Here is a 25443-nt window from a genome sequence, read left to right on the forward strand (position 1 = left end):
AATGGCCGCCGCCTCTGCTGTAAGATTCTCTGATTCAACCAGTAATTTTGATTCTGTTGCATTTGGCAGGAAGTTTCCTTCATGATATAAGCAATTTTAATTTACTTTAAGGATAACGTGAAATGAATGTTTCCCCTAGTCTTCTCTCCACACTCCCGGATGTAGTAATTCATGGTTCCATAGGTGCTGCAGGGCCTTGCTGCAAGTATTCATTGATTGTGAGAGTCTGGAAACAGTGTGTTAGCAGGCCATTGAGCTATTTGATCATGGGGTTCGGGCTATTTCCAGCTAACTCCTATCCTCACCCAATGTTCATATACCCATTCTAGCAGGGTTTACTGAATAATGATCAGGAACCGTGACTTTTTATTCCCCTCTCTCACGGACTCCAATTCTAGTGGGCCAACTGCTTTGGCTGAAATTGTGTAACTCAGGAGAAACCAAGGCATGGAACTCCCTAGTATGTATGGCATAGTACCACACCAGGTGCATTATTTAACCATTAGGACACCTGATCTGTGCTGTAGATCATAATGAGGATTTAAAAAAATGTAACTATAAACTTTAGGGAAATAGTGGGGCATTTGGACTACTACGTTTTGGATTGCTACTAACAGCAGGGCTGTTTTTACATAGGATATAGAAGATAAGGTTAGATAGGTATTCTGGCATTTTCCTTGACTTGCCTTTTTGGGAGAGGAGTGCGCTTGCATAGAACCTTTCTGAAGGAAAATACAGGGTTGGGTAGAATCCATAATAGACTAGGCTGTATATGGTCTCTAGAAAAATGGGCTTAGTGCCCTAAATAACCTTTTCTTCCATGCTTTATTTATGTTCTTAAAACCTATGGTACACAATAGTGTGTTGGGATTGTTGGAGTGTCCATCTCTTTTGGGCATGTTCTGGAGCATGCCCATACTGGAAAATGGATCAGTTCTGTAAAGAGATTTTACAGGTACCTATCTGAATTTATATTGTATTGAATAGACTTATTGGTGAATGTCTCCTGGGACCTGCCAATCGGCACACTTCTGATTGTCGCTGATCCACCACAAGCAGGTGTAATTCTTGTCACCCTGTAACACAGTTTCTGGTAAATTAAGCTTGGTTCCACATTTGTGGAGGATGGCTCAGTTTGAGTGGATTAAAGAAAATTGCTTAACATGCAGACCCTTGGTCACTCTGATTTCATTTTTGTTTATGTTAATATACTTTGGATAATGCCATGGTAGATCTGTATTTAGTGTTGTCAATATTCAACATGTATCTTAACTGGTATGTGAAGAAAAAAATTGATACCATTTCAGTACACAAAAGTAATGTGACTTAATTATATTTACATTAAGTACTGAAGTCAAAAAATTCTTCACGTGTAACCATTGCAGTTAAGATGATAAAGAGCATTAATGGAGTAATATGTCTTGTATTTAAAATTGTAAACTAGATGTTTATCCCAGTGTTATAAAGGGGAATAAAATACCAGACATAAGCTGTTCAGTTAGTTCTCCTTTGTTGAGCAGTAATGGTGACCACTTTGTCATTCAGCATCAAATGTAGAAATTCAAAAACTAACCATTTGGAAGAAGTTTCTAATTTAACAAAGTGTTGGACATAATGAATTCAGATATTGGTGTATAATGTAAATAATGAATGCTGTATTTAACTCAATGTTTTTGTTTTTGGCTGAGAAGACCAACCTCCAAGTCCTGGGGCAAAGCCTGTTTATTCTACTGCACCTACCTCCAAAATCCAATCGGTCTCCACTGGGAATCTTTGTGCTGAGGTCAGTATATATCTGGTTATGGGCTACTAGTGGTTTAATCCATAACAAATGTTGCAAACCTTTCAATGTAACCATTTGGTTTATGTGTACTGTTACCTTCTGACCCTCTTGATGATTACCAACTTGTAATTATTTCTTTGTATTATTCTCTACATATTGCAATAGCCTGAAAAAAATAGCCCCCTGAATAAGATGGAATTCAGGTTAGGGGCGTTGTCCTACGTTAAGTAGTTTAAAGTTGTTGTAGTACAACACACGCTTTGACATAATTAACATGTATCGTTTTAGTTTGGCATTGTGCTGGTTCACTGTTTCTAAGGGGGTGGGGTGTTGAGTACTGTTGGAGTCATTTCAATAAGTAGTGATACAGATAGATAGTCTGTGGTACAATTTAACAACGCTGAGAGCAGCAAAGTGATGAACTTCTGTTGCCATTATATGACCAAGAAAGAGATGAGAACTTTACTAAATCTGCATGGTAATTATCAGTTTGGATAATACTACCCTGCAGCGTTTTTATTGTAATTCATTTACACCTGCCAGTATTATTTGTTCCTCTCAATACTAATACTTTCAGGATGCAGTTTCAAATTTCTTGGTTGCGACAATCCCATTATCTTGTCGTGATGTAGTGTACCTTCTAAAACCCTACCTGTGTTTGGTGCACAAGGATGTTAGACTGTCCAAATGACTGAAAAGCTGAGCCTTGATTTCCACCTATGACAATTCATCACAGAACATAATGGAATCTTTGTGTCCTATGTGGAAAAGTTCATCCACTAACTAAGCCATTTCTTAAAGGAAGAAAACACTGAGAAATTGGGATCTCATATTTGGAGTAAAGTGGTGAGCCGCTTCCCTGCTGCATCAATTTTTGTTTAATGATTTCATGTAGGCTATGGATTGTACTGCGAGCATATCACCAGCTCACATACCAGCTGTAGAGTGGTTTTGAAAGATGGGGGTTTGTTAAAAATATGTGCATTTGAAAATAAATGACACACTAGCAATCAAAGCTGTTGTGTTGCAAGTACGGAAATAAGAATTCATTCAACCATTACCCCTTTGTCCAGAGCCAAAATGTAGATTTTTGCATAATGCTCAAGACAGCATCTACACTGGTAAATGTCTGGCTCTCTTTTTAAAAAAAAAACATGCTTTTGAAAGTTCAATAGCAATCATATATTATGCATGATATATTTCCTGTAGCTTCTAAATTATTTATGCTTGACATTTTTAATTCATGAGATATCATGAATGTTTGCTGGTTCAATTAAATAAATTGCTAATTCTACTCTTAGGAACAGTTATTACCCACAAGACCTGAAGCCTATCCAATTCCTACGCAAACATACACCAGGGAATACTTCACCTTCCCAACTTCCAGATCCCAGGATAGAGTGAGTCCTATCCCTGGACAATGGCAACACCATGATGAGAGGACAGTGATGCAGGAACAGCCCTTCAGTGGCACTGTACAGGTAAGACTATGCTAATAGAGTTGTCGGCAATCTACATTTTAATTAATTCTGCCTAATCTATAATGCTGTTTTTTAACTGCCCTGGGAATACAGGGGGAAAAAAAAGTTACTTTATTACAAAACTGTAAGCTAATGGTGACAAAACTTGTACGTTAGCAGCTGCATTTAATAACATGCTCTTATTTAAGTACACTTATGTTAGCTATTCTCAGATCGACAATTTAATGATGCTTCAGGCAAATTCAGAGAAATTAAGGCTGTGTACCATCCTCTAGTATAGGGATCCTCATTAATTTTAGGTCTACTTTGCATATTTAGATAATGCTAAACAGTTTCAAAAAAAAGTCAAAGAATTCTATAGATGAAATGGAGAAGGGGTCATGAGTTCAAAAACATGAACATAAGAGGTGAAAAAGAAGCTAGAATGGAAGATACCAAAAAGAATCAAGGGACAAGATGAAACTGTTTAAAGGGAATGGAATAGATGAAGGAAAAGCTAAAATGAAAGTTTCTTTAAAAAGCATCAATCAAGTTTTAAAGGATAGAATGGAAGAACAAGATGAGAAAAAGAAACAATTTGAAGTAAAAGAATCAGCAGAAACTGAGGAATTAAAACAAAGTCGTTTGGACCTGATATAGATCATGATTATTGTTTGGGAGGAGAAAAATATTTCAAGACTCTTACAAATGTTGCCACAATGTGTAATTTTGAAGGCTTCAAGAAATACTCTACGTACATTTGCCAATACAGCTGTGACTGCACTTCAAAATTAATTCATTAGCTTTGAAGTGCTTTAGGAAATTCTCAGGACGTAATAAGGCACTATGTAAATGGAAGCTTGTTCTTTGTATATTAAAGTCTTTCAAGGACCCTTGTTGCTTCATTCTGGTTCGACCTCCTGTTTTGCCAGCGCCTGTCCATTTGGAGAGCTAATTGTTATTGGGTTTTAGGATTGTCCACAACGACTCTTGAGCCCTTCCAATTTGACCAGCAGTGGGATCGCCACAGGCAGCAGCAGCAACAACAGAATTAGAATCATAGCAAGGTTACAGCACGGAAGGCGGCCATGCCGACTCTATGCAAGAGCAATCCAGCTATTTCCACTCACCCGCCCTATTCCCATAGCCCTGCAAATTTATTTCCTTTCAAGTACTTATCCAGTTCCCTTTTGAAGGCCATGATTGAATCCGCCTCCACAGGCAGTGCATTCCAGATCATAACCACTCGATGTAAAAAAAAGATTTTCCTCAAGTCATCTCTGGTTCTTTTGCCAATCACCTTAAATCTATGTCCTCTTGTTCTTGACCCTTCCGCCAATGGGAACAGTTTCTCTCTATCTACTGTCTAGACCCTTCATGATTTTGAATACCTCTATCAAATCTCCTCTCAACCTTCTCTGTTCCAAGGTGAACAACCCCAGTTTCTCCAGTCTATCCACATAACTAAAGTCCCTCATCGCTGGAATCGTTCTAGTAAATCTCTTCTGCACCCTCTCTAAGGCCTTCACATCCTTCCTAAAGTGCGGTGCCCAGAACTGGATACAATACTCCAGTTGTGGCCGGACCAGTGTTTTATAAAGGTTCATCATGACTTCCATACTTTTGTACTCTCTGCCTCTTTTTATAAAGCCCAGAATCCCGTTTGCTTTTAACTGCTTTCTCAACCTGCCCAGCCACCTTCAACCATTTGTGTACATATACCCCCAGATCTCTGTTGTTGTACCCCTTTTAGAATTGTGCCCTTTAGTTTATATTGCGTCTCCTCATTCTTCCTACGGAAATGTATCACCTCGAATTTTTCTGTGTAAAATTTCATCTGCCATGTGCCCGCCCATGCCACCAGCTTGTCTATATCCTCTTGAAGTCTATCACTATCCTCCTCACTGTTCACTGTGCTTCCAAGTTTTGTGTCATCTGCAAACTTGGAAATTGTGCCAAGTCCAAGTCATTAATATACATAAAGAAAACCAGTGGTCCTAGCACCGAGCCCTGGGAACACCACTGTACACCTCCCTCTAGTCTGAAAAACAACCATTCATCATTACTCTCTGCTTCCTGTCACTTAGTAGTTCTATATCCATGCTGCTACTGCCCCTTTTATTATATGGGCTTCAATCTTGATGACAAGCCTATTATGTGGCACTTTATCAAATGCCTTTTGAGACTCCGTATACACCACATCAACTGCATTGCCCTCATCAACCGTGTTGTGTTACCTGATCAAAAATTCAATCAAGTTAGTTAAACACGATTTGCCTTTAACAAATCCGTGCTGGCTTTTCCTAATCAATCCACACATGTCCAAGTAACTGTTAATTCTGTCCTGGATTATCGTTTCTAAAAGTTTCCCCACCACTGAGGTCAAACTGACTGGCCTATAGTTGCTGGGTTTATCCTTACATCCTTTTTTAAACAAGGGTGTAATATTTGCAATTCTCCAGTCCTCTGGCACCAGCCCCGTATCTAAGGATGTTTGGAAGATTATGGCCAGTACCTCTGCAATTTCCACCCTTACTTCCCTCAGCAACCTAGGATGTATCCCATCTGGACTGGTTGATTTATCTACTTTAGCCTTTCTAGTACCTCCTCTTTATCAATTTTTAGCCCTTCCAGTACCAGTTGCATCTTTCTTTACTGAGACTCTGGCAGCATCTTCCTTGGTAAAGACAGATGCAAAGTACTCATTTATTACCTTGGTCATCCCCTCTAGCCTTCATGAGTAGATCTCCTTTTTGGTCCCTAATAGGCCCCACCTCTCCTCTAACCATCTATTTATTGTTTACATGCCTATAGAAGAGTTCTGGATTCCCTTTCATGTTGGCTGCCAGTCTGTTCTCATATTCTCTCTTTGCCCCTCTTAATTCCTTTTTTTACTTTCCCCTCTGAACTTTCTATATTCAGCCTGATTCTTACTTGTGTTATCAACCTGTCATACGCCCCTTTTTTCCATTTCATCTTCCTCACTATCTCTTTTGTCATCCAGGGAACTCTGGCTTTAGTTGCCCTACCTTTCTCCCTCGTGGGAATGTACCTAGACTGTACCCGAACCATCCCCTCCTTAAAGGCCGCCCATTGTTCAATTACAGTTTTGCCTGCCAATCTTTGATTCCAGTTTACCCGGGCCAGATCTGTTTTCAACCCACAGAAATTGGCCCCCCTCCAATTGAGTTTTTACTTTGATCCATGTCCTTTTCCGTAGCTATTCTAAACCTTATACTATGATCGCAGTTCCCTAAATGTTCCCCCACTGACACTTGCTCCACTTGGCATGCCTCATTCCCCAGAACCAAATCCATCGATGCCTCCTTCCTCGTTGGGCTGGAAACATACTGCTCAAGAAAGTTCTCCTGAACACACTTCAAAAATTTCTCCCCTTCTTTGCCCCTTATATTATTACTATCCCAAGGGGCCCTGGATCCTGCCATAGTCCATAGTGGAAATTGATCCACTGTCTCTATGATTAGGATCGCAGGCCTTAGTCAAAACTTGTCGAATCCAGCCCAGATCTATACGATGACATTGTCTGTGCACTGACTATAAATGTCCTATGCGATTGAATTTGAGCACACTCAGTCCAGTCCAAAGTGGGCATGGGCGTGTAGCATAAAACTGGCCCTAATTCGGTACTAATTGTCAATCTCACACAGGTCACAGAATGGCTAGTGTGGGAAATGGAACACAGCCATACTGCTGTAGTTGGGGGTGCTTTTTTGAGGTTGGGATTGGGACTTAGGCACAGAACAGAGTAGAGGGACCTGTGCTCTCCCTGGTCTGGGAGTACTTAATGCTGATGCTGGGTATCTGAAATTGAACAGTTCTATTCTCCAACTAACACCCCTCGCCTTGAGTGCAAAAAAAGTAAATAAAAAGAAAAAATTACCTTTAGATGCTTTGTTTTAATTCTCCATGGGCATTCCACATAGATGTTTACTGCCATGATCTCATCTGCTTTGTTCACATTCACCTTTTACATTGCTAACTAATTTGTTGTGGGAGTGGCAGTGCTTGTCTTTATGATCACCAAATTATGTCTGCAAAGTCACGAGGCAGTTGTGTGAAACATTTGAGTGACTGTGAATATTTGCTGTGATAAATACATTCAACTGTCCTGTACATGGATTAATTTTTTCAGATATTTAGCTTTTTTTTAGGTTTGAGAAATAAACCGGAAATATTTTTAGTGAGCTTGTAAAGTTTTCTTGTGCAATTGTGTATGGACAGCCTTGTTCTTGACAACCATATGTAAAAACAGATGGTTAGAAAAATGTAACAGAGATAGGATTTTAATTTGTTAATGTTTTGAAATGTAACTCCCCCCTCTACATTTATGCAGCTTTGCTGTAAGGCACAATAAGGTGAGGGAGTATGCATGGGCAAATCTGGAAGCCATGGTTGCCTTGATTTAAGCACAATAGTTTATAATGTGTAAACAGTGCAGCCTGAGGGGAAAATTGAGACTAGCCTAAAAAAAAATTGTCTTTGAGTGAAATAGTTGGAATGGGGCAGAAAGGACAGAAATTGTTATTGGAACGAATGTTGTACTAACTTGAATTTTACAGTATAATGTACAGCACAATCTGTAGTGCTCAACTATTATGATCAGATGGAATATTCGTTTGTTTTATGTGGCAGTGTAAAAATCATCATTATTAGCATTAATGCAGTAATGGGAGTTGAACAATTTACTGCCTTTGATCTAAGTTTGGTTTAGAAATGTGGAGCTTTGCCTTACACCATAATGCCTGCTGTCTTGTGTTACTGAATCAGAAGTTGATAGCCCTGGATAAATAATAAGTTGGCAGCTACTCAATTACAGTTTACATATTATCGTTGTGCATTGCAAACTGAACAATATACTTCATTGCCTGGGCCACCGTCCCAGTCAGTCAAAGCTACCAATCGCCAGCAGCAGACTTCAATTTTAACTTATATTTGTGAACACAGTCAACAATAAATTTTACTCACTAGGAGTGCCTTTGGCAATAAACAGCTTTTGCACTTTGACCAAATACCTCATAATTTAACCAGGATAACAGCCACTTATTTAAACACAGTTTCCTAACACCTATCGAAGTATTATGACATGGTTAGTTGTTATCTGAAAAATAGATTATTTTCTGGGTAATTAATGCACACCATTAACAAATTCAGATTGCACATGTTGGGGATTTCATGTCTCTGCAGTTTGTTTTATAGGATTCAGACCACCACAGATGTTTTTAAAACATGTTTTAGATGTGTTTAAACTGATTTTGTTGACTTTGTTTATTAGGATTCAATTTTATTCATATTGTATAAAAGGGTTAACTGTTCCATCTGTATTGAGTCTTGTACCAAATTCATTCATTTTACATTTGGGAATTTATATACTATGCTGTTGCTCAATTTTGATGCAGAACGGTCTCAGTTCCAACTTCCAGAATCATTGAAGTCACTGAATTCTAGCATCAGTAGGAAAAGGCCTATCCTGTAATTACATGGTATTTTCATTAGACTTTTTTGTACTTAGTGAATTTTGAATTCTTGGTAGAATTTCTGCTGGTATTCCCTGATCTCCTACTGTAACTTCGGCAGAAGGTCAGTGTAAATCCTGGAGGAAAAGTCGCTTACACTGTATCTGAGGTTTCCACTGATCTCCTGAATTCTGCCGTAACTTCAGTAGGAGAACCTCGCAGAAATTAGTGGCATAAGTGTTTCAGTCCGTGCTTCTACTATGGTGTTAAAAGTTGAATATAAACTTTACGTTGCCACATGGTTTGCAGGAAGTTAGGTTATTTTGGACCTAATTAACCTTTTTATGTTTTTTTTAACATTATTGAGTAAATTTTAGTGTGTAACATTTTTATAATTACCAGTAATGGCCTATGGCACTGCTCAGATTTAAATAAATGAAGGGTCTAGTGGTCAGGACTGAACTATGTTTTCACATTTTTCTTGAGCCATAGTACATTTGCACTATTTCAGATAGATCTGGGATGTATTTTGAACAAGTGTGCCTTGTAGACTTTCCTTTCTCTCTAGCTCAACAATAGTACCACTATTGTAAAGTAGGACCTTCCCTGCAACAGTTTTGTACCAGATTTGGAAGGGTTTCTGATGTAAAGCGAGTTAACATCAAGAGTTTTTGTCTATTTTAAAGCTACTTATTCCCCAGTTCTTAAAAATACATTTCAGCTGTAAAACAACAGATGACCGATTTAAAGTTTTCAAATCTCTAACCATTATATATAAATAGTTATGGCAACAAGTTATGTTAGAGTATATTTTCATAAATAATGTTTTATAATGCTTTACAGCGTGGAACTCGTTCACAAGAAGAATTGCACGAAGAGAAAACTTTCCACCTAGAGAGGGTACGACAGGAAGATCTGCTCCGCAGAGATGCCGAATACCAGAAAGACTTGGATCGGAAGTCTGATGCCTGGGCTAATCAAGGTTCTTCGGTGGATTCTAGTGCATCAAGTCAGGAGCAGTTGAGCTACTCTTCAAAATCGCTCCCGGCAAGTGCTAATGCTCCTCATAAAAGTGGACCTGGGCGATGGAAAACTCCGGCTCCAAATCAGGCTACTCCAGTTGCTGTTTCCCAGCCCATTAGAATAGAAAATCAGTTGCCACCACCCCCTCCTCCACCACCAGTACATTATACAGTTGACTTTGATAATACCCACACTGACCTACCCCTACCACCCCCACCTCCTCCCCCACCAGCTTCACAAGTATCAAATCAGAGCTCTGCTGTTGATCGTAGAAAACGAGAGGAACAGCAGCGCTGGTATGAAAAAGAAAAGGCACGGTTGGAAGAAGAACGAGACCGGAAACGTCGTGAGCAGGATAGGAAAATTGGTCAGATGCGTGGCCCACCACCTTTTCACATAAATCCAGCCCAACCTGTTCATGTTACTTCTGCAATCCAGCAAGCAAGGCCAGAAAAAATGGCCAGCCTACCGCGACCTCAAGATACAGTGATCCGTGAGCTTCAGCCTCAGCAACAGCCTCGCACAATTGAACGCAGGGACTTGCAGTACATTACAATTAGCAAAGAACAGTTGCCTGGGAGTGATAGCCTTTCACCTGATCCTTGGAAACGAGATGCAAAGGAGAAAATGGAGAAACAGCAGCAACAACACCTCTTGGAGATGCTTAGCAAAGAGATACAGGAACTACAGAACAAGCCTGATCGCACGTCTGAAGAGAATGACCGCCTTCGTAAACTTATGCTTGAGTGGCAGTTCCAAAAGCGATTACAAGAGTCCAAAGAGAAAGATGATGATGATGAAGAGGAAGAAGATGATGATGTTGATACAACACTTATCATGCAAAGACTGGAAGTTGAAAGACGGGCAAGGGTAAGAAGAGTAAAATTAGATTTGCAATTTAAGGTTCTGGACCAGTTCCTGTACATTTTTGAAAATGTTTATTGTGGCCATTTATGGCTCAAAAATGGCTCAAAGTCCTAAAATATAGCATGTTTAACATTGAGACTTTTCACCAAACCTTAAGTATCGCAGTGAGCAGTTGGTTATAGTTAGTTGCTATGTTGATGTGTCTTGTAAAACATTTGCCTGGAATACTCTGAAGGGCAAACATATCAGAAGATTGAGTGTCTTACAGGGTAGAGATGATTTGTAGATTATATAATCAAAGCAGTGCGACAAGTATAAGCAATCAAATTGAGAATCAGTTTGTTTTGGCTGAATTATTCTTCACTTCTGTGGTGGAAAATTATAATTAGTAGAACTCCTCAGCGTACACTATCATACATGCTGCTGGAGTCCAGCCCCTGCCCACCTCCCCCACCACCTCCCGTCCTCTGTGGCCCAGAGTATTCCCAGATCCTCCTACTCCCATCTCCTTTAATTATGCACAGGTATAGCTCTCCTACTGTTCCCTCCCTCCCAGACCGTATATACTGTGCACCACCCTCAACTTTCTGCTGCCTTATGGCTTCTGCCTCCCCACCCCGATTCCCAGCTCTGTCATCTTGTGAGCATATTGAGGCACTTCTACAAACAGATACTGCAACTACAGTAGGTATGAGCAATAGCCGCACAGAGGTGAAGAAGGGATGAAAGCAGAGAGGGGCAGAAAAATAATTATGTAGTAGGAAAGAAGCAGAGACAATTTGAAGGGGAAAGTACTTTTTTTTGAGCAACACCATGGAGATGAATTATATTATAACACATTGTGTGTTAGATGGTCTAATGCTTGTTATAATAAAAAGTATCTGTCTCATCATGAGCAATGTCCCACAGCAGATCCACTAGTAGAAATTAAAAATGTAGCTGCTTGTACAAAGGTGCGTGTTTTGGGAAGAAAACCTGCACAAGCAGCTCTCTGAATGGAAGACTGTAGTGAACGTCAGTATAACTTCTCTAGTCTGTTGGACTATTCTCATACGCACCTTCAAGATCCATTATTAAATGCACTGCTTTCTAGTGGATTTATTTTGATTCTTGATTTTCTTTATCAGGATGTCTTTTTTTAAAGAGAACACAACCTCCTGTGCTTTTTCCTTCATATATCTGACATTGAGCTCTTTCTGCTCTAGCTAGGAATGTGCTCAGTGTTCACCAGTGAAAGATTTTCTAATTTTGTTACCTAAGGTAATGAAATCCTATTAGTGAAATAGCACTGTCCAAACTAATGATTTTGCTCTGTCTTTCATTTTCTTCTCCCTGCTGCAGACTGTTCCAGCCATCTCCGTTTTAGATTTGGTATGTTCTCGTTTCTCCTTCCTACTAGTTTTTCCTGCCTGTTTATTCTCTCCTTTGCACACTTATCTCTGGCTCTAGAGACTGCATCTGGAGGCAGTAGTGATTTAGTTTAACTTGTTTGTTGTAAATATGTCAACTAATCATGCTTTTGCCTTTTTTCCTTGTGTGATCTTGATACCTGCTCTAGATTTTTTTTGTGACTTTTTTTAAGAACAGCACATTTATTATTTTGAGCTTTGGAACCAGAATTTGAATGTTTGGGAAAATTGTATGCAAGGACCAGTTTTGTCAAGCAGGCCATTTGTTCTCTCATCTCTCTTCCACCCTCTCTCCTGATCTACTGCAACATTGTTGATTATCAAATATGCCATAATTTCTTCATTGTTTCCCCCAGGTTAACATGCTAACCTTTCACTGTAGCCCTTACTGATGTATGGCAAAGACCCTAGCGAATGGGTAAACTCCATGAAACACCCCCTTGAACAGGCTCGTCACCATAAAATCTTTGTAATATGTATATAGTGCCTCATTAAATCTCCAGTTATTTTCACGTTTGATTCTAATTAGCTGTTACTAGGTCGATTTTTTTTTTAAAAAAGCACAATTCACTTATTTTTGTGTGTTTGAAGATACAAAATCTCGATCTTTCCCCTCTTGCTGCTTTTTAACCAAAGGCTAAGTAGTGTACAACAGCAGCATTGAGCCAAAACTAAGTTTATTCTTCCTCTTCTCCCCTTACCCCCACAATCAGCAGCAGTGTATTTCACCCTGATACTTAGAGTGAGGGATCAATGCTACATACCACATATTAGTGCTTCAATGTGTTGTTACTGTGGATCACATTTTTGAATGGTACTTCTTCTTCCTCACATTTTTGGTGCATTTTCATCACACTTTTCTAACTACTATTAACTTCACTCTAGTCCACATGAAAGTTTTGGTGAGAATTTTTCAAAAACAATTCGGATTCCTCTTTGGTGGTTTTATATTCCTTCCATTTCATCTGCAAGACATTGAGGAAATGTGATTTTAAAATTAATATACAATTCAAACAAAAGCAATAACATGAGAATATACAGCTTTTCTAAATACGCTGTTCCATTTTTATGTATTAAATACAAGTCTATCTCTTTTGCTTTTCTGTGCCTTTATACATAACCAGCCAACCAGAATGTCACAATTTCTCTGGTTTATTATGAGCCCCTTAAAGTAGTGACTTGAGGTTTATTTTGCAGAAAAAGCTACATGTCACTGGAGGTGAACTCTTTTTATTCATTCATGGGATATGGGCGTCGCTGTAAGGCCAGCATTTATTGCCCATCCCTAATTGCCCTTGTGAAGGTAGTGCCGAGCCACCTTCTTGAACCGCTGCAAACCATGTGGTGAAGGTTCTCCCACAATGCTATTAGGTAGGAAGTTCCAGGATTTTGACCCAGCGACAATGAAGGAACGGCAAAATATTTCCATGTTGGGATGGTGTGTGACTTGGAGGGGAACGTCGAGGTGGTGGTGTTCCTATGTGCCTGCTGTCCTTGTCCTTCTAGCTGGTAAAGGTCCTGTGTTTGGGAGTTGCTGTCGAAGAAGCCTTGGCCAGTTGCTGCAGTGCATCCCGTAAATGGTACACACTGCAGCCACATTGTGCCAGTGGTGAAGGGAATGAATGTTTCGGGTGGTGGATGGGGTGCCAATCAAGCAGGCTGCTTTGTCCTGGATGGCGTCAAGCTTCTTGAGTGTTGTTGGAGCTGCACTCATCCAGGCAAGTGGAGAGTATTCCATCACGCTCCTGACTTATGCCTTGTTAAGTTTCTGGTCAATGGTGACCCCAAGATGTTGATGGGGGATTCGGTGATGGTAATGCCGTTGAATGTCAAGGGGAGGTGGTTAGACTCTCTCTTGTTGGAGATGGTCATTGCCTGGCATTTGTCTGGTGCGAATGTTACTTGCCACTTATCAGCCCAAGCCTGGATGTTGTCCAGGTCTTGCTGCATGCGGGCACGGACTGCTTCATTATCTGAGGGGTTGCAAATGTAACTGAACACTGTGCAATCATCAGCGAACATCCCCATTTCTGACCTTATGGAGGGAAGGTCATTGATGAAGCAGCTGAAGATGGTTGGGCCTAGGACACTACCCTGAGGAACTCCTGCAGCAGTGTCCTGGGGCTGAGTTGATTGGCGTCCAAAACCACTACCATCTTCCTTCGTGCTAGGTATGTCTCCAGCCACTGGAGAGTTTTCCCCCTGATTCCCATTGACTTCAACTTTCCTGGGCTCCTTGGTGCTACACTTGGTCAAATGCTGCCTTGATGTCAACCCTCACCTCACCTCTGGAATTCAGCTCTTTTGTCCATGTTTGGACCAAGGCTGTAATGAGGTCTGTAGCCGAGTAGTCCTGGCAGAACCCAAACTGAGAATTGGTGAGCCGGTTATTGGTGAGTAAGTGCTGCTTGATAGCACTGTCAATGACACCTTCCATCACTTTGCTGATGATTGAGAATAGACTGATGGGGCGGTAATTGGCCGGATTGGATTTGTCCTGCTTTTTGTGGACAGGACGTTGTCGGGTAGCTGCCAGTGTTGTAGTTGTACAGGAATGTCTTGGCTAGAGGCGCAGCTTGTTCTGGAGCACAAGGCTTCAGCACTACAGCCGAGATGTTGTAGGGGCCCATAGCCTTTGCAGTATGCAGTGCACTCAGCCGTTTCTTGGTATCACCTGGAGTGAATCGAATTGGCTGAAGACTGGCTTCTGTGATAGTGGGGATATCGGGAGGAGGCAGAGATGGATCATCCACTCGGCATTTCTGGCTGAAGATGGTTGCAAATGCTTCAGCCTTGTCTTTTGCACTCGTGCTGGACTCTGCCATCATTGTGGGTGGAGATGTTCACAGAGCTCCTCTTCCCGTTAGTTGTTTAATTGTCCACCTCCGTTCACAACTGGATGTGGCACGACTGCAGAGCTTTGATCTGACCCATTGGTTGTGGAATCGCTTAGCTCTGTCTATAGCATGTTGCTTCCACTGTTTAAATGCATGTAGTCCTGTGTTTTAGCTTCACCAAGTTGGCACCTCATTTTTGGGTACGCCTGGTTATGAATAGAAATTACTATTGTTTTCATAACGGTGGGCTGGAAATTTGATTAATGAAAGGGCTGTTCTAAACATTCTTTTTACATACTATATTCAACAATTAATTTTAATATTTTAAATCTTCTTCTGGAAAAGTTTTTACACTGAGTCTGAAAGTTGCTTTGGAATACCACTTTCGATCAGCAAGCTTGCTGGTATACTGGTGCTTATGGACAGGAAAGGTGTGCCACCATATTTGACCCAAGGATGGGAAAATATACTTTTTTAAAAGCCTGTTGCCCTCATAAACAAAAGTGGTGATGGTTCCATTGGGTTTATATGTTAAACTTTTTTTAAGTTATTAATATCTCTGTTTCAGATGCATCCCATTTAACTGTGTCTGAACTTTTGGTTTGAGATATGATTAAAGTATCTTTTTTATATCTTTACAGATAAAGGTATGTGTTACAATGTGGACAGAATACTGCATTCGTCGAACTGAAATTACTAACCATTTTTTCCCCCTGTAGGAATGGGTTTGATTAAGTATGCCTTTTTGTGAATGTTCAACATTTACTTACTGCATGTAGTTGAATTTGTCAGAAAGACAGTCTCTAATGTGAGTTTGGTAGTGGTCACAACTCAAAATGCAGCTTGTACATTGCACTCAGCACTACCCACAAATCAGTGATGATGTACATTTGTAACTGCAGATTTTTCCATTCAATAGTTGAACATTTCGGTTTGGTCCTCTTCTTCATTTGTTTGATAAAGTTGAATTTAACTCTTTGTAAAAACTTCAGTATGAGTAAGCTATAAATTACTACTTGGGTGGAGAATTCATAGAAACCCCCCATTGTGTGCTGCAGAATTGGGGTCATTTGTGAGGATGGAAGTCATGCTTGAACTGATTGTTTACATTGCTCTTGTGGGAAAAACTGACACCTCAAGAGAGTCAAATTCTGCCAACAAAATGTGTTTGGGGAAATTACCTAACTGGTTAGTATAAATAGAAATTTAAGGCAGTACAGTGGGCTGAGCACTTCTTAAACTGTTTCAAGGTGAAAAAGTCAGTTCTAGCAGTGCAAGGATAGATCTTATGCCACACCAAGTGGTCTGCTCACTGATGCCACACTGCAGATGTATCAGAGTTGGTGGTGATGTGCTGCAAGACTAGCATCAGGGTGGTGCAAAAGAAAGCTCTTTACCGATGCCTAATGTGGCATAAGTTACTAGTAATATGCTATAAAGACATCTAAGAGAACTCCAATTCTTGTGTTTAAAAGTCAATATTAACAAATTAATTGCAGTTGCAAGATGAGGAACGCAGACGTCATCAGCAGCTGGAAGATATCCGAAAGCGAGAAGCAGAAGAAAGAGCAAGACAAGATGACGAGCGTCATCGTCAAGAGGAGGAGCGAGCAAGAAGAGAAACTGATGAAAAGGTTGAAGAGACTTTTTTGAGTGTACATTTACTTTATCTATCTGTGTTCCCAGGAACCATCAAGTCAGTCTTGAGGCTTTCCTATTTACAGTTCCTTCTGACTGCATCACCACTTTAATGTATCAAAAAAGCATTTTTCTTTAATACGGTTGTTTCTTCACCCCAGAATTGTTTGTGGGTTTCAGTACTGGTAATGACTTGGAAAAAGTTTATTACCTTTGTCCCTGCCCCCACAGATTAAAATAATACTGGTTTTCTTTCTCTTGCTAGTCTTCCACACCCATGAGAACCTTGAGGCAGGCACCAATCCCAGTCCTCAACAATTCCTGCTCTTAGCTAGCCTCTTGGAGGCATGCAACCAGCAGCCTTTTGGAGATGACATCGGTATTGTTGTTTCCTTTGATGAGTCATCTGAACTCCATCTGGTGTGTTCCCACAGTAGTTAAGTCAAGACTAGGAAATCAGAGGGGTTCAAACCTTGTCTTCCTCCTTTGTTTTGTGGGGAAATTTTGAGTCCACTTGCTTGTATCTCTGCAGCATTGCAATGGAGATTTGGAGCTCTGGACAAAGTGACTGAACTTACATCTTTCGGTCCTATGGCGCACCTTGTTGGTGCTCCTACCCAGTGTGTACCCATGTCAGCAGCATTAAATTTTAAGATTCTAACAATACTGCCTTTGAATAAATCATAGTTTTTAAGACTCAACATATCTAAAATCGAATTGCATGATGAACATCAAGGAATAAGGTTGGTTCTTTCACTAATTCATTGAGGAATAAATCTGAACATTTTCTTTTAAATATTCCTTTACAAAGGGAACAGTGTGGCACAGTAGGTTAGACACTGGGACTTGAATTCAAATCCAATGCAGATTGTTGGGATGAAAATCTCCTCTGTTTGTAGTTGTGACGTGAGATGAGTTTGGGCAATCTTAATTCAATTCCAAGTCGCCATGGGCCCACAGCACAGTACTGCCCCAATTTGGCATAAGGATAGTTGATGTGGAAAATGGAAAAGATGCTATCCTGGTGCAGTAGGGCATGCTATTCTGAGGTTAGTGCTGAAGCACATTATTGGGGCTTTGTATTTGGCTGTAGTGTGCTTGTTGCTGACACTGGGTGCCTGAAATGAGAAGTATTTCATGCCCCAGCACTGACATCCTTCACCTTGATCTCACAATTTTCTTTTAAAATTAAACTTAGAAAAATTCCAAATTCCTTGCCAGTTGGTACTCAGTACAATTTCTTAGTGATTCTGTACTTCCAACAATCAAGTCAGTTGTGTGAGACATCTATCAGTTAGTTATCTCCAGTTGCATTTTGTTACCCCACTTAATGTACCAAAAAGAGCACATCTATGTAGTATAGATTCTTCACACTACTATTGGTTTTAGATTTCGATTCTAATAATGACCTTGGACAACTTTATGTTGTGTGCCAGGTCGCTAAGATGGTTGCCCTAAATTTATGCAAGCTGTTCATTGCATCCCATGAAAGCATACTTCCTCCTGGCTGACTCATAGAATAATACAAGGAGTGGGAGATTGGGGAGGGAAAAGAAAGAGTAGCAATGTACAATTCCTGCTTTTCTCATAATTGTATGGGGTGAGAAGATGCAAATGCACGTTCTACTTTTTGGAGTTGTAGCGATGTGGGTAGTTTCTACTAAATTTTTATAATGTACAAGAATAATTTTCGCTTCCTGGGGCGAGAATAAGTTAATTCTGCTAAAGGAAATTTTATCTAAATCTAGCACAGCACAAGAGGAGAATGGGTTTTTAGTGTTTGCTATATAAAGTTCTCCAAACCTATCACATCTGACTTTTAAAAAAATCACATGTTTTTGGTGGATTTGGTTTGAAGCTAAGTAAAAATAGGGGGCAGAAAAGTCCTGTTGTGAGTTTGTACATCCTGCCTAATAGAACTTTCTGCTTTCCATAGAGAAGACAGGAAGAAGAGTATTATACACGTTTGGAGGCTGAAAGGCGTAGACAACAGGAAGAAGCTGAGAGGAAGTTGCTACAACCTGATGAACCTGGTCTGTACAGGCCTCCCCTTCCACGGGACTATGCTTCTGAAACCCAGCAGTATGAGTTTCCTCCCCCACCCCATTCATCTAACGCTCCTCCCCCTCCTCAGAGAAACATCTCTTACATCAAAACACAGATCGTCTCCCCTGACACAGTTTACACTGCCAAGTTTGTCCCATACAATGATGAGGATGAGGAAGATGCAAATCTTTCAGGTCAGGATAAGTACTCCAGCACAAGAAAGTCGTATGGTGATATCCCTCCTGCCCCTAAGCAGCCGCCATTCATTTGTCAACCCCGCCCGGTTTCAGATGGCTACTATCTTTCAAACTCATTCCGACCACCATCTGCCAATGCCAACAGTACTGCTCCAAAAGCTGGTGTGCCCCCTCCCCCTCCAACCAAACTGAACTTCATACCACAGAGTGGTTCTAAAGGTAGAGACGAGTACAAGTAACATTCTTATACCTTATTTCCTTTTAGACATTTGGATTTTCTAAGCTGTTCTAACTTCCTTAGAGAGAATGTAACTATAATTGTTTCCTGATGTACAAGTCTCTTCCTCCAAAATAACACAAAATTTTCACTTGATTCTGAAATCAATCAATCGTTTTACCCTTAAAGTCACTGAATATTCTCTTTCCAACTTCTTATCTTCAGATTCTCCTGTCCTCACAAATTAAATATTTTTAGTTGCACTCCCCTTATATTCTTAGTGAATGCCTGATTCTTAATTTTTTTTTAGTTTGTTCCAATCAAAGTACTGTTGGTTTTGGCTTTGATTCTGTTCTGTTCTGTGAATGAATGGACCCCAAAAGCCCCTCTCCATATACTGGAAGAGAATGTGGCACTTATAACACAATGGTATGCTTGCAGTTTTTAATCCATTTTGAGGATTGTTTCAAGCCTTATCTTTTACTATTCACGTGGCAAAGGGGAACTGATCTGGTGTGACCTAACTTAGCATTATGAGTAATTAGTTGTGAACCTACAACAGACTCCACTTGTTGAGATTATGTAAATGTGTGCATCTTAACTAATATGCAGCAAAAAATTTAAATTTAACAAGTGACTATATAAACAAATTGTTTAATACTAGTAGGTAAATGAAGGTTTCACAACTGTTTGCCAATGATGCTTAGAATGCAATGTGGCTGTAGAATTTGATTACTCTAAAATATGGTCCATGTTGCATTCACATTCTCTTTAATCATCACCTAACACTGTCATCTGCCTTAAATCATCCGCTCCGCTTTTAAAAAAAATATTACTAATGCATTAGTCATGCTTTTGAATGGTAGTAAAGGAAACCTAAGTTTAGTTTGAAATTTTTGCTTTACATTGCAAAAAAAAGCCACATAATTTTAAGAGAAATCACACAGAAAACATTACAAAATCTTTGAAATAAAATTATTCATTTTGAATTCTTTAAGTATGGGTTAATATACAATTGCAGAGTTCTTTTTGCTCTGGACCTAACTCACTTGGAACTTTATTTTTCAGTAAGTCACCAAATGTTTCTATTAACTTATTTTTCAGGTTATATTTTGAAGATTAAAGCAAAGTATTAACTTTAATCTATAAGATTTAGTGTTGTAAATGACTGCAGCTTGTTTCCTCATAGGATTGTGGTATTGTGACAGTTGTATGACGATTGGAGGCAGGATGATGTGTGTTATGGGACAGTAGAAAATAGCAGTGAAAGCTTTTATGAGTAACCTTCAAGAAGTGAACACAGCAGAGATTAATTACAGCAGGTTTGAAAATAATGGAAGAACAGTTTAAAAGGTTGTTGGACATTGTGGTTATGTAGCACACTGGTTTCAGAAATCCACTCAACAATCTATATTCAGTTAACGTATATAAAGGGAAAAATAAGTTTGAACCTAGCTTGGGGGAAGGGAGAGAAAGATGGTCTTTTACAATGGTTCTTAAATTTAAAATACAGTGAAACCTGTATAAATGGACGGTCCCAAAAACAGACACCTGCAAAAAAAAAAATGGAGGGCTTATTGAGAGACCCAAATAACTTGTATGATAAAATATACAAGAGGCACTCTGAAACCACGGACATTGGCAAATTACAAACTACAGACAGCCTTCAGTGCACCAAGCTCTTTTTATGACTTAAAACATGGCACACAGACTGAGTCGGGATCACTAGCGCTTCGTCTTGCAGCTTGCCTCCTTTCTGCCCCAAATTCTTGAGATCAGTGTATGCAGGTCAGCGCAAGGCAGCTGTGGGTTTTGTGAAAGAAACTGCTTTTGTGGAGCAGGTAGCTCTACTCAGCATCCATAGTGGAACTTCCTTCCTAGCCTATGCCAGCTGATATTGTAAACGGTTCCCTCTCCTCAGATACTGTCCCCCTCCCTTTCAAATCTCATGTCATCACCACCTTCCTCACCCTTGTAAACAATTTTACAACACCAAGTTATAGTCCAGCAATTTTATTTGAAATTCACAAGCTTTTGGAGGCTTCCTCCTTCCTCAGGTGAATGTTGCTCCACAACATTCACCTGAGGAAGGAGGAAGCCTCCGAAAGCTTGTGAATTTCAAATAAAATTGCTGGACTATAACTTGGTGTTGTAAAATTGTTTACAATGGTCAACCCCAGTCCATCACTTGCATCTCCACATCATTCCTCACCCTTGACCTCTCTGCCGTTGCCTCCTCTGCCCCAACTCCTTTCCTCAAGTCCTTGAACATGTTATTGCCTCCCAAATCCATGCTCATCTTTCTCACAACTCCATGTTTGAACCTCTCCAATCAGATTTCCTAATCAAAGTCACAAATGACAACGTCTGTGACTGACCGTGATGCACTGTCTTTTCTCGACCTCTCTGCAGCCTTTGGCAAGGTTGACCACACTATCCTCCTCCAACACCTCTCCTCTGTTGCCTAATTGAGTGGAACTGCCCTTGATGAATTGTTTTCACTATTACCCATCCAGTTGTAGCCAGAGAATCTCCTGCAATAGCTTCTCTTCCCACACGCACCCTGTTACCTCTGGTTTCCCCCAAGGAATTATCCTTGGCCCCGTGTTGTCAGCATCCTTGTCCAACATCCAGTCCTGGATGAGCTGCAATTCCCTTCAATTAAACATTGGGAAGACCGAAGCCATTGTCTTCAGCTCCTGCCACAAACTCAGTTCCATCGTCACCGATTCCATCACCCTCCCAGGCCACTGTCTCGGGCTGAATCAAACTGTTTGCAGCCTCCGTGTTCTATTTGACCCTGAGCTGAGCTTCCAGCCCCGTATCCTCTCCATTACAAAGACTACCTACTTCTACATTGCCCTTCTCTGCCTCTGCCTCAGCTTTGCTACTGCTGAAACTGCTTTTATTACTTTGAGACTGGATTATTCCAATGCTTTCCTGGCCAGCCTCCCATCTTCCACCCTTCATAAACTTGAGCACATTCAAAACTCTGCTGCCCAGCACCAAGTCCCTCTCACCCATTGACTCCCAGTCAACCAAAGCCTTGAATTTAAAATTCTCATCTTTGTGTTCAAATCTCTCCATGGCCTCTCCCCTCCCCATCTCTGTAACCTCCTGCAGCCTAATAATCATGGGAAATTTCAACTACCCCCAAATAAACTGGCAAGAAGAGGTAGGGAAATGGAGTTTTTACAGTGTGTGCAGGACTCCTTTCTTACCCAGTATGTGAAAAACCCAACAAGAGAGGAATCACTGGATCTAGTAATGGGAAATGAACCAGAGCAGAAAAGAGAAGTAAGCATAGGAGAACATCTAGGCAATAGCGATCATAACATAAGGTTTAAAATAATAATTAAGAAAGACATAAGTAAGACAAAGACCAAAGTAATAGATTGGAATAAAGCTAATTTTGAGGGGGTGATTGGAACTAGGGAAGGCAAACTGGAAAATAAATTTAACAGACAAAGATAGAACAGCCGTGGGAAATATTTGAAACAGTGATCAATAGAGTTCAGGAGAAATATATCCCCCTTTTTTAAAAAAAAACAAACTAGCCAATAATAAAACACCAAGAGTGAATAAAGAGAAGGGCAAAATTGAAACTGAAGAAAAAAGCATACTCTAAGTACAGTTAAGGAGAGGGAATATGAAAGGATTAGGAAAGCAAAGAGGAACTACGAAATTAAATTATCAAGAAATATAAAAAGAAATAGTAAAGTATTCTACAGCACATAAATAACACAAGAAAAATCAGGATAGGGATAGAGCCACTAAGGGATGCACAAGATAAATTCACAGGTAGTGACAGCAAAATGGCAGAAATATTGAATAGCTACTTTGCCTTAGTGTTTACCAGGGCGAATAACAAGGTGGGCTTGGCATTAGAAGAAGAGATCAAAAAAGATATCAAGACATTTAAGATAGAAAGGGGGGAGATAATTGATACACTAATCAAACTTAGAGAGGATAAAACACCTGGTCCAGAAGCTAGGGAGGAGCTAGCAGAGGCACTATTGCAAATATATAAAAATTCAATAGAAAAGGAAATAGTGCCAGAGGACTGGCAGACAGCTAATGTTATTCCCATATTTAAATATAGAGATGGAACAAGTCCAGGGAACTATAGACCAGTTAGCTTAACGTCGGTGGTAGGAAAGATAATGGAATCGTTACTCAAAGATGTATTAGAAAAACATCTAGAAAACAGAAATATAGTAAAGAATAGTCATTACGGATTTCAGAAGGGAAAGTCAAGCCTGACCAACCTTATTGAATTCTTTGAAGAAGTAACAGAAAGAGTAGACAAGGGTAATGTATATAATATATTTGTATATAATGTAATATATTTGGATTTTCAAAGCGCCTTCGATAAGGTACCGCGTTCTAGACTCATAACTACGGTCAGAGCATGTGGAGTCAGGGAACATGTAGCAGTATGGATAGCAAGTTGGCTACAAAACAGAAAACAGCGAGATGGAGTTAAGGGTAGCTACTCAGATTGGCAAAAGGTGGGAAGTGGTGTTCCACAGGGATTGGTGCTGGGACCACTATTCACAATTGACACTAACTATTTGGATTTGGGAATCAAGTACAGTTTCAAAATTTGTGGACGGCACCAAATTAGTTTTTGGAGGGTGTGGGGGGGTGGGTGTGTAGTTAATACAAAGGAGGAATGCGTCAAAATGCAAGAGGTCATTAATAAACTTGCAGAATGGGCTTGTATTTGGCAAATGAATTTCAGTATAGATAAGTGTGAGGTGGTGCATTTTGGTAGGAAGAATAAAGAGGCCAAATACTGCTTGAATAATAAGAGTCTAAATGGGATAGAGGAGCAAAGGGATACAGATCCACAAATCACTAAAAGTAGCGACGCAGGTTAATGCCATAAAAAAAGCAAATCAAGCACTGGGGTTCACTTCTAGAGGGATAGAATTGAAAAGCAGAGAAGTTATGTTAAACTTGTGAACCTTGGTTAGACCACACTTGGAATTCTGTGCACAATTCTGGTCTCCATACTATAGAAAGGATATAGAGGCATTGGAGAGGGTGCAAAAAAGATTCACAAGAATGATACCAGAACTGAGAAGATATACTTATCAGGAAAGGCTGAACAGGCTGGGGCTCTTTTCTCTAGAAAAGAGAAGGCTGACGGGTGACTTGCTGGGGAGTCCAAAACTAGAGGTCATAAATATAAAATAGTCGCTAATAAATTCAATAGGGTATTCAGGAGAAACTTCTTTACCCAAAGAGTGGTAAGAATGTGGAACGCGCTACTACAAGGAGTAGTTGAGACAAATAGCATAGATATACTTAAGAGGAAGCTAGATAAGCACACGAGGGAGAAAGGAATAGAAGGGTATGCTGATAGGGTTAGATGAAGTAGGGAGGGAGGAGGCTTGTATGGCGGCATAGACCAGTTGGATCAAATGGCCTGTTTTTGTGCTGTAGTTTCGATGTAGCCCTTCAAGAACTCTGCATTCCTCCATTTCTGGCCTCTTGTGCATCCCCGATTTCCTTTATCCCACTGTTGGCAGCCGTGCCTTCAGCCATATCAACCCTAAGATTTGGAATTCCGCCACCCCCCCCCCCCCCCCCCCCCCCCGCCAAACCTCTCTACCTCTCTCTCCTTTAAGACCTTCTTAAAACCTACCTCTTTAACTGAGCTTATAGTCGCCGTCCAATATCGTATATCCCCTTCTTTGGATCTGTGTCAATTTTTATCTGACTACACTCCATGGGACATTAAAGGCGCTATATAAATGCGAATTGTTACAGCGATGTAGTAAAGCCAAGCTTTTATTTATCCAGATAACTTTCAGTCATCAGCGGACTAGGATCACTGCTGTTAGAAGACTGGAATCTGCGATCCTAGTTATGCCCACATGGCTGATCATCAGCGCTAAAAGTAAACTGATGCAACAAGTTTTGTTGCTTCATCTTGGTAACTTAAGGAAAACATTGTTCCCCTTTCAAATTTGGGATATTCCTTACTAGAATTTGTAGTTATGGAAACACGTTTTGAGGATTACTTTCCTACCGTTCAGTTTCAAGAATTGAATGCTCACATTGTGCATATTTGTTTGCATCTAATTATTTCCTAGTTGTGATGTAAGCCTTTCAAGCTAAATATTTTATTTATTAATTTAGGATTTATTACTTATGGAGGGTCAACAGCAAGTAGCATTGGAGCAAATGAAGTTTACAAAGGCCCAAGAGAGAAGCGTCTTGAGCAGAATAAAGGGTAAGGTTGAAAAGAAAGGTGATTGTTGGCTGAAAAGCTAGCACTCTAGGAAATCACTGAAAGACAACTGTTCTACTGCATGTATACAAACATTTTATGTGCATATACCTATGTTTGGGATGTATGTTGAATCCAAAGTTTCTGAAGGTACAAGACCTTTGTCAAACTTATTCTTCAGATGCTTTCCAAAATAGCCTCTTAATGATCTTTTCCTATTGGATCAATCAGTTCAGTCTTGGACTAAGACC

General features: G+C 40.1%; 1 protein-coding gene across 6 annotated transcripts in view; it reads left to right on the top strand.

The window, feature by feature from the left end:
• Positions 1 to 25443, top strand: part of afdna (afadin, adherens junction formation factor a) — a 269000-nt gene that overhangs the window by 239794 nt on the left and 3763 nt on the right. For 2 of the 6 annotated variants that reach the window (XM_067989221.1, XM_067989222.1), the window contains 6 exons: positions 1692 to 1783; positions 3085 to 3264; positions 9561 to 10610; positions 16353 to 16487; positions 18428 to 18953; positions 25102 to 25195. In XM_067989221.1, the coding sequence (XP_067845322.1) occupies positions 1692 to 1783; positions 3085 to 3264; positions 9561 to 10610; positions 16353 to 16487; positions 18428 to 18953; positions 25102 to 25195 (2077 nt within the window). The remainder of the gene's footprint in view (positions 1 to 1691; positions 1784 to 3084; positions 3265 to 9560; positions 10611 to 16352; positions 16488 to 18427; positions 18954 to 25101; positions 25196 to 25443) is intronic. The other 4 variants (XM_067989223.1, XM_067989225.1, XM_067989224.1 and 1 more) reach the window with 2 other exon arrangements.

Source organism: Heptranchias perlo, chromosome 8 (assembly GCF_035084215.1).
Source record: "Heptranchias perlo isolate sHepPer1 chromosome 8, sHepPer1.hap1, whole genome shotgun sequence".
Classification (NCBI taxonomy): domain Eukaryota; kingdom Metazoa; phylum Chordata; class Chondrichthyes; order Hexanchiformes; family Hexanchidae; genus Heptranchias; species Heptranchias perlo.